The sequence below is a fragment of the Chrysochloris asiatica genome, unplaced genomic scaffold (genome assembly GCF_000296735.1).
Source record: "Chrysochloris asiatica unplaced genomic scaffold, ChrAsi1.0 scaffold00025, whole genome shotgun sequence".
In the NCBI taxonomy this organism is placed as follows: domain Eukaryota; kingdom Metazoa; phylum Chordata; class Mammalia; order Afrosoricida; family Chrysochloridae; genus Chrysochloris; species Chrysochloris asiatica.
In genome coordinates, this window is record NW_006408543.1 from 18,274,690 (window position 1) to 18,286,892 (window position 12,203).

The following is a 12,203-nucleotide window of genomic DNA, read 5'->3' on the forward strand; positions in this document are numbered from 1 at the left end:
CCTGATCCCGGAGCCCCCACTCACCCGCACCGCCTGGCCACCCTCCAGTGACTAGTTTTTTTAAATGGTCAAAATACTTGAACAACTATTTCACCAAACAATTTTTATAGGTGGCAAATAAGTACATGAAAAGATAACATCATTAGTCATTTTGAAAATCCAAGTTAAAAACATGCTGCGATGCCAGCATAGAGCCACGAGAATGGCTAAAAATAGAGACTGAACATACTAATACCAAGTGTTGATAAGAGTGTGGAGGAACCAGAATTCTCATACATGCCAAGAAGAATGTGAAATAGTTTAAATCACTTTGGAAAACAGGCAGTGTTTTTAAAAAGTAATGGTCACCTTCATAATGGTCAATCAATTCCACTCCTTGGTGTTTACCAAGAGAAATGATAACATACGTCCATGCAAATGCTTACACACAAATGTCCATATCAGCTTATTTGTAATAGCCAAATCCTGGTAGTAACCCAGATGTCTATCAACAAGTGTGGTTTATCCATACAAATGGAATGCTACTTAGCAATCAAAATACAGCTATGTTGATGAATCACAAGCTAATAATGCTGAGCAATATAGCTTGCATACTGTGTGCTTTCAATTCTAGAAAATGCCAACCAATCTATACTGACAGAAAACAAATCAGTGGTTGCCTGGGGACGAGGATGGGAGAGGGATTACAAAGGCACAGGAGCAAACTTTGGAAGTGATGGGTATGTTCATGATCTTGATTGTGGTTATAACTTCAGAGATGTGTACACGTAACTCTCCAGTTGTGCACTATGTGTGGGCAATTTATTACATATCAGTTATGCTTCTGTAAAACTGTTTAAAAGTTTTTACAGGTACCTTTTCAGGGCAGGAGTTGAAATAAATAATTTCTCCTTATTCCAGTTTACTTAAGACCAAAGTTAAGTGATAGGAATACTTCTTTTTTGAAATTATCATGAGTTTAAGTCATGCCTGTTATGAATAATTTTAAATATGACTTTGCTGATGTTTAATGTTTCATTTGACAAATTGGTAATGCCAAAGAATGACAGAAAAACTTTGAGCATAATCTTGAGTCTTTGGTTCCATTGGCCAAGTTATACCTGTTATGCTAGCAGGTGTAAAAGATGGCCTTGACCTGACAACATTAAATGGTTACCCCTCCAAATAAATCCCTTTCTTTCTCATTCTGTATGCACAAGCATTTTATCATTTTTCTTTCCGAGCTAGGTCTGCCTACAGAGTGATAGTATATTGCTTGTTATGATGGCTTGCTATGATGTTAAACTTCTTTCTGAACCAAATGATGTTCAACTTTAAGTTGCTTTTAGATCAATCAGTTGACATTCTAGTTTTAGAAAGAGAGCAAGCCTGGATCAGATTGTCTAATATCTTAAACTAGAGCAAATGAACTTTTTAAGAAATTTAAATAGGATTCTGTTTCCTTTAGAAAGCCTGCATCAGATGGTCTGGAATCTTAAAAAGTAGAACAAATAGATTTTTCAAGAATTAAATAAGATTTTTTTCTCTTTAATCAATTAATTATCCCCTTTGGCATGTTGTTAGGTGTTTTGGTTAAAGTTTAGTATTAATCTGTGATTCCATGTTTGCAACTGAAATTTACAAACAGTGTAATAACAGAATTATCCTCTTTACCTTTCCTTTCAAGATAATCATTCTGACTGTCTTTTCTAGTATAAAATCTTTCATAATCTGTTTTTCTTAAAACATACACCATGCAGATAAATGGATCACTACTGGAATGTTTTAATTAGCCAACGTTTTTTCTCATCATTGAATTCTTCTAGTCCTTAATTATTACAATCTTCCCTGAACTCATTTCTGTATTTTTTAGTTCAAAATAATGTGTCATCCAAGTTATTTGCTTGCCTTCTGTTAATCTGTGTTGTTGTTGTTAAGTTCTGTCGAGTCGACTCCGACCCATAACGAACCCTGTATAGGGTTTCCAAGGAGCAGCTGGTGAGCTTGAACTGCCGACCTTACAGTTCAATTGGTCTAGCAGTCTGGCACATTAACCCACAGTGCCACACCGGGACTCCTGTTAATCTGTAGGTAGCCTAAAATCAGAATAAAATTTGTTCTTGAATATCAAATTTCAATATAGGATAAGAACTTAGAAGAAAACTTAGGAGTCTAACTCTCTCCCTACTGTAGGACTCTCTATCAGTGTCCCTGATAAATAGTCATATCCTTTCTGTTTGAATGCCATCCTTAGAAGGGCGAAATTATTGTGTAAGGCATTTCCAAGAAAGTCCATCCTGTTTTTGAACAATTATAGCTGTTAGGGAGGCTTTCCCCCATACAAGTAGGTGTGGCACTGTGGGTTAACGCACCAAACTGCAAAGTCAGTTTGAACCGCAAGGTCAGTGGTTCAAGCTTACCAGCTGCTCCTCAGAAACCTTATACAGGGTTTCTATGAGTCAGAACCAACTCGGCGGCACTTAACAACAGCAAGAAATAAGTAAAATTAACTATTTTTAGATTAATCATAGTCCTGCCTTCTAGAGAACATTGAATTATTCCATTATTTTTCTCAGACATTGCTTCAGTTGTTTGATGATGGCTTTATCTAGATAATCTTTCTAGTTCCTCCAACTGTTCACAGGATATAACCTCCAGATTCCTCCCTTCTTAGTATCATTTGAAATAGCCTACATGACAGATATGAGTGATTGCTCCCAGCCTTCCTGTGAGTTTGTATCATATTTTCACTTCTTGTATGTTGTGATGCGGTGCCCTCAAGTTGGTTCTGACTCTGCGTACAACAGAATGACACACTGCCCGGTCCTGTGCCATCCTCACCGTTCTTGTGCCCCTTGAGCCCAGTGTTACTGCCATGATGTCAGTCTATCTCGTTGGGGGTCTTCCTGTTTTTCACTGACCTTCCACTTTACCAAGCATAATGTCCTTCTCCATGAACGGGGTCCCTCCTGATAATATATTCAGATCAACTTCCTTATAAGGAGTGTTCTGGCTGTACTTCTTTCAATATAGATTTGTCTGTTCTTCGGCAGCCCATGTACTGTCAGTATTCTTCTCCAACACTGCTACGCAGATGCATCACTTCCTGTATAGCAGGGTTGTTCTTGTGTGTCTCTCACTCATTCTCCTCGCCTCTCTCTATGGAACCTGCCTTTTAGGGTGCGTGTTATTGTTGCATGGGAAAATATTCCTCACATCCATCACTGGAATCTGTCTGTCCCTCAAGAAATAGCCCTTCAGTTGCCTGGGGCATTCCCTCCATAAACCCCAATAATTGAATCTACCCTCACCTTGGAATCAGGATGTAGGGGTTCCATGCGCATCTCTTCCATGGGTCTACAACAGGTGTGCTTCTTGGTCTCACTGTGTCTGCCTATGAAATATAGAAAATGTTATTAGCACATCAATGTTCTGTGTTTTATTATATTATTATAGCATATTGTTATGTGCCATTGAGTCGGTTCCAAGGACTGGCTGGTGTGTAGGAACTACTGACTTTGCTGTTAGCAGTCCAGTGCTTATACTAGTGTGCCACACCAGGACTCCTGTTACAGAGCTGTTGTTGTTGTTAAATGCTTTCAAGATGGTTCTGACATGTTAGCAACCCTGTGTAGGATTTCCAAGAAGTGGCTGTTGGATTTGAACCACCGACCTGCAGTTCTTAATTTTATATAAACGTAGGTCTAAGTTTTCATCAAAATAATAGCATTAAAAAGAACTCTATTGTTTTTGTTAGGTGTCATCAAATCGGTTCCGACTCATAGCAACCCTATGTACAACAGAACGACGCACTGCCCAGTCCTGTGTCGTCCTCACAATTGTTGTTATGTTTGAGCCCTTTGTTGCAGTCAGTGTGCAGTCCATTTTGTTGGGGTCCTCCTCTTTTGCATTGACCTCCGCTTTACCAAGCATGATATCCTTTTCAAGACATCAGTCCCTCCTAACAACACAGCCAGAGTACATGAGATGAAGGCTCATCATCCTGGCTTCTAAGGAGCATTCTGATTGTAGTTCTTCCAACTCAGATTTGTTTGTTGTTTTGACGGTCCATGGTACTTTCAATATTCTTTGTCAACACCACGAATCAAATGCATCAGTTATCTTCTGATTATCTCTATTCATTGTCCACCTAAAAAGAGCTCTGGTTAGTACTAGTTAGATCAAGGGTCGGCAAGCTGCGGCCTGCAGCCTGATTTTGGATGGCCCACAGGTAAGAACAGTTTTGACACTTTTAAATGGTTGGAAAAAATGTCAAAAGAATATTTCATGCCATGTAAAAATGACATAGAATTCAAATGTCAGTGTCCATAAATTAAGTTTTATTCGAACAAAGCCATGCTCATTCATTTACATACATATTGTCTCTGGCTACTTTTGTGCTGTAATAGCAAAACTGAATAGTTGCCTTGGTTGTTGTTGTTGTTGTTAAGTGCCATCGAGTCGAAAGCGAACCTGTATAGGGTTTCCAAGGAGCAGCTGGTGAGCTTGAACTGCCGACCTTGCAGTTCAAACGGCTTTGCAGTCTAGCGCATTAACCCACAGCACCAGTTGTCTTGGAGCCCCTATAAATTGCAAAGCTTAAAATATGTATACTGTCTGACCCTGCATTGTATAGCAAATGTCCCAAAATGTAGTGTCTTAAGACAGCGTGTGTATATAGTGTCACTCCATCTCTGTGAGTCAGGAACCCAAGTACAACAGAGCTGAGCTCTGCTTCAAGGCCTCTCACAAGACAACATGCAAGTGGTTGGCCGGACTGTGGTTACACCAAGGCTTGACTGGGAAAAGACCTCCTTCCATGTAGACGGGATTCAGCTTCTCAAGCTATTGAACGGAGGGCCTCGGTTACTTGTTGGAGGTTAACTGAGACTACCCTTTGCCATGTGGACCTCTCCACCATGTTACCTTGCTTCCTCAGAGCATGCAAGCCCAGAAGGCAACAGACAGTCTGCTCTCAAGACACATGCTTTGTAGCCTATTCATGGAAGTGGCATCATCTCTAGAGTATTGTTGTTGTTGTTAAAGTGCCGTCGAGTCAGTTCTGACCCATTGCGACCCTGTATGAGACGATTGGCTGGTGGGCCTAAACCACCAACCTTGTGGCTAGCAGTCCAGTTCTTATGCTACAACATCACACCAGGACTCCTAATCCTTATGTCCACCTTCATCCTTACTGTTGCTGCTGTTGTTGGGTCCCATGGAGCCAGTTCTGACTCATAGCGACCCTATATACAACAGAATGAAACACGGCCCAGTCCTGCCCAATCCTCACAATTGTTCTGTTTGAGCCATTGTTGCTGCCACCATGCCAGCCCAACTCATTGGGTGTCTTCCTCTTTGCCGCTGACTCTGCACTTTATTACGCATGAAGTTCTTCTCCAGGGACTGGTCTCTCCTGGCAGTGTCCAAAATATGAGAGACAAAGACCATCTTGGTTTCTAAGGAGCTTTCTGGCTGTACTTCTTCCAAGACAGATTTATTTGTTCATTCTTCCATTAGTCCATGGTACTTTCAATATTCTTCACCAACACCATAATTCAAATGCATTGAGTCTTCTACAGTCTTCCTTATCCAATGTCTAGCTTTCACATGTTGACAATAGGACATGAGGTGAGTGAAAAATACCGTGGCTTGGGTCAGTCTCACCTTACTCCTCAAAGTGACATATTTACTTTTTAACACTTTAAAGAAAAACTTTAGATTTGCTTAAAACAATACATTGTTTTATTTCTTAACTGCTGTGTCCATTAGCAATGATTTTTGGACTCCAGCAAAATGAAGTCTTTGACAGCGTCAATCTTTTTTCTATTTATCACGATGCTATTTGTCAGTCTAGTTGTAAGGATTTGTTTTATTTACATTGATGTGCAAGCCACACTGAAGGCTGTGGTCTGTGGTCTTAATCCTTAGTCCCACCTCAATCCTGCCTCAGTCACAGCTCACTTCAGATGGGCTCATAATCACTGGCATAAAATCTAGGATTTCCAATACCTCCCAGAATGGAGCTATGTGGCTCGAAGGGCCATAATGAATAATTAAGTGCCCTGCATAGACTTTCTTACTGGTTACCCAAAATCTGTTCATGCCTGTCTCAACAGCTGTCCTGTGTACATTATTCTGCCTGACCTGATTGCAGCTGCTTCAGATTAGAGTCTGTGAATGGGGAGGGCATCGCAGGGAAAGAACATTCATATTCGTCAGATCTTTGTTCTCTCTTTTCTCATTTTTGTCCTCCTACTTTGCTTACATAACACATGGAGGTAGGAGTGAGTCATTCTGTCTAACTAAGGCGCCCTCAGAGCCGCTCCCTAAGATACTGACCTTTGCTGGAAACATGTCCATGAATGTAGTGGAGCCTACAGGGGGCAAAAGTATGAAAACCTCTTAGACATTGCCAAACACCTTGAGGGAATGAGTTGCTGGACCTGGGGACTAAGGACCATAGTCTTGGGGAAGACTTCAGTCAGTTGGCATAACAGACCACAGAGACAGTGTTCTACTTCCTCCTGCTTTGGGGAGTAGTGCCTGGGATTGTAAAAGCTCAGGAGTGGCCAGCCATCCAAGGTACAACCATTGGTCTCTCCCTGACCGGAGTAAGGTACTAGATAGCAGCAGAGTGATGACAGTTGAAGATGTTTGGAAATGATGAGTCCATTGGACTAATGGACCAAGTGAACGTCAGTCTCCATAATGCTGAGACCAGAAGAACTAGATGATGTCCTAGCTACCACAGCCAATTGCTCTGAAAGGTGATTCACATTAGAAGACTGGATAGGGTGAGAGAAAATGTGGAACAAAATTTAAAATCATAAAAACCAGGTTTACTGATCAGATAGAGACTGGTGGAACCCCAAGATTATGACCCTTGGTCACCCTTGAGTTCTGGAGCTGAACTCACCCCTGCAGCTCAGTTTTAAACTAAGCACTAGCTAGGTATATAAAAGGAGCTCTGGTAGCGTAGTGGTTACGAATCGGGCTGCGAACCTTAAGGTCAGTGGTTCGAAACTACCAGCTGCTCCGCGGGAGAAAGATGAGGCTTTCTACTCCCGTAAGGATTTACACCCTCGGAAACCCTGTACAGGGTCGCTATGGGTCGGAACCGACTCGAAGGCATTTAACAACAACAACAACAAAGCTAGGTATATGGGAGGGCAGACAACACTAGTGATTTATACACATCTTACACTCAGCACAGAGAGTCTGCTGTGAATACATTCCACGCTTGTGATACATATCTGCCATCTCTCCAATCCTGTCTCCTATTTTGGTCATACACATATACCTCCCATGTTGAAGCAATAAATTCTTTAGTTAATCAGTTGAGGGTTTCTTTTCCCACAGGGGTTTTCGGAATCCTAATATTCATGAATGGGAAGAAAGCTTATTCATTTTTATTTGAGTATAGATTTCAGTTTTACTTCATTGTATTTAGAATTCCTCAGACCATTAGGAGCTATTTTGGAGGTGTGGTATAAGGCAAGGATGTTGTTATTGTTGTTAAGTGCCGTGGAGTCGGTTCCGACTCATAGAGACCCTGCGCAGGGTTTCCGAGGCTGTAAATCTTTACGGGAGCAGAAAGCCTCATCTTTCTCCCACGGAACCGCTGGTAGTTTCGAACTGCTGACCTTGCGGTTCACAGTCCGATTCGTAACCACTAAGCTACCAGAGGCAAGGATAGAGCTTGTTTTATTTCTCAGATGGCTGGTGTGCCCAAGATGCTTGTTGACTAATGCAGTTGGTTGGTCATGTGTAAAAAATAAACAAAGTTGTTTTGTTTTGTTTTTATATGCCTGGGTATTTTTCAAGTTTTCTTCTGTGTTTATTCTACTTGGCTGGTTGTTTTGCTAGCACCTCAATTTCACTGTTTTGTTTTGTAATGCATTTTAATATGTAGTTAGGCAATCCTTCTATAATTATCTTTTTTCAGAATATTAGCTTGCTTATTTTTACAGTTAAATATTTAAATCATCCACCTTCTTAAACATGATGTTAAACTTTTAATTCATATTTGTATTTCTTGCTATTTTAAAAGGGATCTTTCCTCATCTCTAAAACAGGGATAATAGGAACAGCCTTTTGGTAGGATAGTTGTGTGAAGTGAATGAACATATATCACATGAAATGGTTCATGTGATACATGGACTCAAAGCCTATTCTTATTGTGCAGAAGACTGTAAGATTGACTGTAGTCCTATCCTCAATTGCAGTTCATGCCTGGAACTTCCCAGGTCCATTTGAAATAAGGCAAAAGTACCTTTAGGTTATTTCTAAATTCAGAAACCAGCACCTTGGCATAAGTGAAGTGGCTACGACCCCTGAGAATCCTCTCTCTGCCTCGTGTCAAGATGTTGTAGTGTTGTCAGAACTTGAAGTGCCCGTTCTGCATAGCCAGTAGTGGTCCCAGGTATGTCCACACAGGTGAGTGGGCTGTGACCTGGCACCAATTTTACTTAGCTTCGTGGAAGGGTGCAGGACAAGAAACAGTATGTCGGCATGACATCAATCACATAGTCATCGGAGCCCTTCCAGCAACCTGGGCAAGTCTTTCAGCCCACCATGGACACCTTCAATAAGAATGCTGAGCTCATCTGAGGGGGGTGTGGATTGCCCCCACCTGGGGAGACCCCAGCATAAAAACTATGTTAGAACTGCCCATGAGCATAGCTTCTCCACAAGGATCCCTTGCCTATAAGAGATAACACAGAGTAGTCTGTGTTTTCTGAAAGTCTTTGAATATTCCTGCATAAGAAAACTATCTGGGCCTGTGTGCCCTCTCACAGATCTCCCGGTCCAGCTGCAGGTCACTTACTGATAACCTGGCGCAGCCTGTGTTTCACGTTTATTATAACCCAGAACAGTTCAAGGAAACGGTGTAAAAAGATAAATCCAGGATCATCGCCCATGGAGACCAGGCTGATGTTTGTTCTAAGCCTTTCTCTTCACCATCCAACCCAACAGGAATGGACTCCAGGACGTGTCTCCCTGCTAAGGAAACTCTGTGTGGGCCACCTCACTTACAGGGACAACAGAGTCCGTGGTCTTCCGAGAGCTCCCTTCTTGTATCTGCTGCTTGGAACCACTCTTCAGCTTTTGAACTCAGTCTAGCTCCAAGGCCAAGCGCTCACTCACCACACTCTACCGTTTCGTACGCATGTATTATCTGGTTTTGTTCCATAACAGTTATTAATGTTTTAATGCACAAGTGAAGATATTTATGCAAACCCAAATAATGGAGTAGCTGTTTGTCTCTGTGCATGTGATATTTCGCGTCTTCACTTCAGTCGTTCTCTTTTACTCTTTCTCATTATTGGTCTGGCTTTTAGGAAGGGAAAAATGTACATTTGGAGTAGATTATTTTCTTCTGTGCTCTTAGACTAAATCCAAGTATCTCATCAAGAAATTGTCTAGATTTTTTATTTTCCGCAATAAGTACCAGACTTGCCTCCGTGACTAAGCTTGCCTGTGTTTTCTAGCAGCAAACAGTGAGGCAGATGCTTTCACTCATGAGAAGCCCCAAAGGCCTCAGCTCTAGCCCCCGTTTTCAGGAGCTGAGCCCATACACAAGTGATTCTGGCTTGCCCGCCCTCGCAGTACTTCCTCTATGAGGCAGGTCTGCTGCGTTCTCACCTGTCCTTTGAAATTTGAGTGCTGAATTCCCCAAGTTTGTCTTTACCGTTAAACCTTTAAGCAGAGTTTAAATCCATGTATCAAAATTTTAAAAAACCCACTGCCATCGAGCCGATTGCAACTCATAGCAACCCTATATAGTGCTTCCAATACTGTAAATTGTTACAGGAGCAGACAGCTTCATCTCTTTCTCTCAGGGAGCAACTAGTGGGTTTGAACCACCAGCCTTGTGGTTAGCAGCCTAACCCATAGCATCACCAAGACTCCTTAATCCATGTACCGGAGGTCTAATCTAGACCTTCAACAAGATATATTGACAACTGGCTCCAGCAGTGAGCTCAAACAGCATTCATTGTGAGGATGGTTCAGGCCTGGGCAGTGGCTGTTCATAGGTCACGAGGAGTCAGAGCTAACTCAGCGGCACCTAACAACAAAAATGATCCAGCCCTCACAGCCTGCCTTTCTTTCTTGTTTTTTGCAGTTAGGTATTTGGGATTGATTTTTACTGAAAAAAACCCATCCAGAATTTTTCCTGTTTGTTTCAGAACTTTGGTTGCATGGTATTTTAACTAGCTTTACTTTCAGTGATCAGGTGTAGTAAAATTTCAAAAGATGGTTCATTATAAATGTTTTCACATTAAAATACCATCAAGTATAAAACTTAGTCCTCTGGTTGTTTTAACAGACAGTTTTATCTGCCTACAGGAGAATATTAAAAAGTGAGCCGCCATATCCCCAAGAAATGAGTGTGTTAGCTAAAGATCTGCTTCAGTGTCTCCTGATGAAAGATCCCAAGAAAAGGTTGGGATGTGGTCCACGTGATGCAGATGAGATCAAAGAACATCTCTTCTTTCAGGTAAAATGTACTGAACAGATAGTGTCACATACCTGCTGTTTTCATGGTGCTCAGCATTCTCGGTAGAATGAGTGAACATTGAGCTTCTTGGAATCTCTCCCCTGATTTTCACATATAATCGTGCCTTTTATAAATGTCAGAGACCCATTTCTACTTATAACGACTTAAATAGTAGTTTTCTCCCTAAAAAAAGAAGAGATGGGGTGGATCATAATAAACCAAACCCAACCCATGAGTTGATTCCAACTCATAATGACCCTATAGGAAAGATTAGAGTTTCTGAGATGGTGAATCTTTCTGGGAGTTTCCCCAGGAGCAACTGGGGAGTCTAAAGCACTAACCTTTGGGTTAGCAGCCCAGCGCTTAACCCACTGTACCACAAGGACTCCCTGGGATCCTCATTGTTTTGTCGTTGTATGCCATCAAGTTGGTTCCTACTCATACTCTTAGTGATCCTGGAGAGGGTTACCCAGGCTGTACATTACGGGAGCAGAGAGCTTCAGCTGGTTTCTGTAGAGTGGCTGGTGGACTCAAACTGCCCGTCATGCAGTTAACAGCCGAATAAGTAACCTACTGTGTCACCCCCACATATACCCCTTAGGGTCATAATATCATGGCATTTTCTACATATTACTAGCTTCCAGTTTCTGAGTATTGGTTCCCAACTATGATCGTAAGACTTAGGCTTGTGAACTAAGGAGACTTTTTGCTTGTTTGTTCGGCTTTTCATTCCTCTCTCAGGTCATGAGCTAGTCTAGCCAGGGTGTTTTCCCCCTTTTAAATAGCTATTTCCTCTTTTCTCAGGAGAGATTTTAGAAAATTCAGAATCTCCCTGTTTCTCAATTGCATATCTATAACAATAGAGAATTGTTCCTTTGCTGTCTTTGTACCTTTAGCAACACTTTTCTTATTATGAAAAAGCCTAGTGCTTGTATTCTAGCTGACACCAACACATCTGCTTAGTGTAGCCCAAAAACATAGAAGGATTAGACAACTGAAGAAAAGTTCAATTGAGTACATTGGCGAGTTACTTCACATGAAGTGGTCAGACCTGGGAGGCCATGGCCTTGACTTCTACAACCCTGAGCTTATATGGCTCTGAAACAGTTCCATCATGTTAACCTAGGTGTTGGTGGTTTGAAGGGACTCTCCACGTTTTGTTTTTCATTTTGGAACTGAAGCTCTTATATTATTATCATTGCCCAAATAAATGAAAACAGCATAGCAAAGCAAAGCAAACAATCTCTGCAGAGTTAAGTTTTCATGTTGTTATTTACTGTTTTTAAATAAAGAAAACTACTATTTTTAAATAAAGACTTCATTTTGCTCAGATCAGCTGTCAACACTCATGGATGTGTTGTTGTTGTTATGTGCCGTGGAGTCGGTTCCGACTCATAGCGACCCTGCATAGAATTTCCAAGGCTGTAAATCTTTATGGGAACTTTAGAAAGCCTCATCTTTCTCCCGAAGAACAGCAGGTAGTTTCGAACTGCTGGCCATGAGATTAGCAGCCCGATTTGTAACCACTACGCTACCAGAGCTCCAAGTCATCAGACGACATACTGCATTAGACAAATCTGCTGCACAAGACCTCTTTAAAGTGTTCAAGAGCAAAGATGTCAGTTTGAGGACTAACGTGCACCTGACTCAAGCCACAGTATTTTCAATAACCTCATATGCCTACACAAGTTGGACAGTGAATAAGGAAGACTGTAGAAGA

The 12,203-nt window shown here is 41.5% G+C and overlaps 1 protein-coding gene across 1 annotated transcript in view; it reads left to right on the plus strand.

Moving 5' to 3' along the window:
- Window positions 1-12,203, plus strand: part of RPS6KA5 (ribosomal protein S6 kinase, 90kDa, polypeptide 5) — a 265,048-nt gene that overhangs the window by 220,334 nt on the left and 32,511 nt on the right. Inside the window, exon 8 of the mRNA XM_006839575.1 lies at window positions 10,333-10,483. Within this exon, the coding sequence (XP_006839638.1) occupies window positions 10,333-10,483 (151 nt within the window). The remainder of the gene's footprint in view (window positions 1-10,332; window positions 10,484-12,203) is intronic.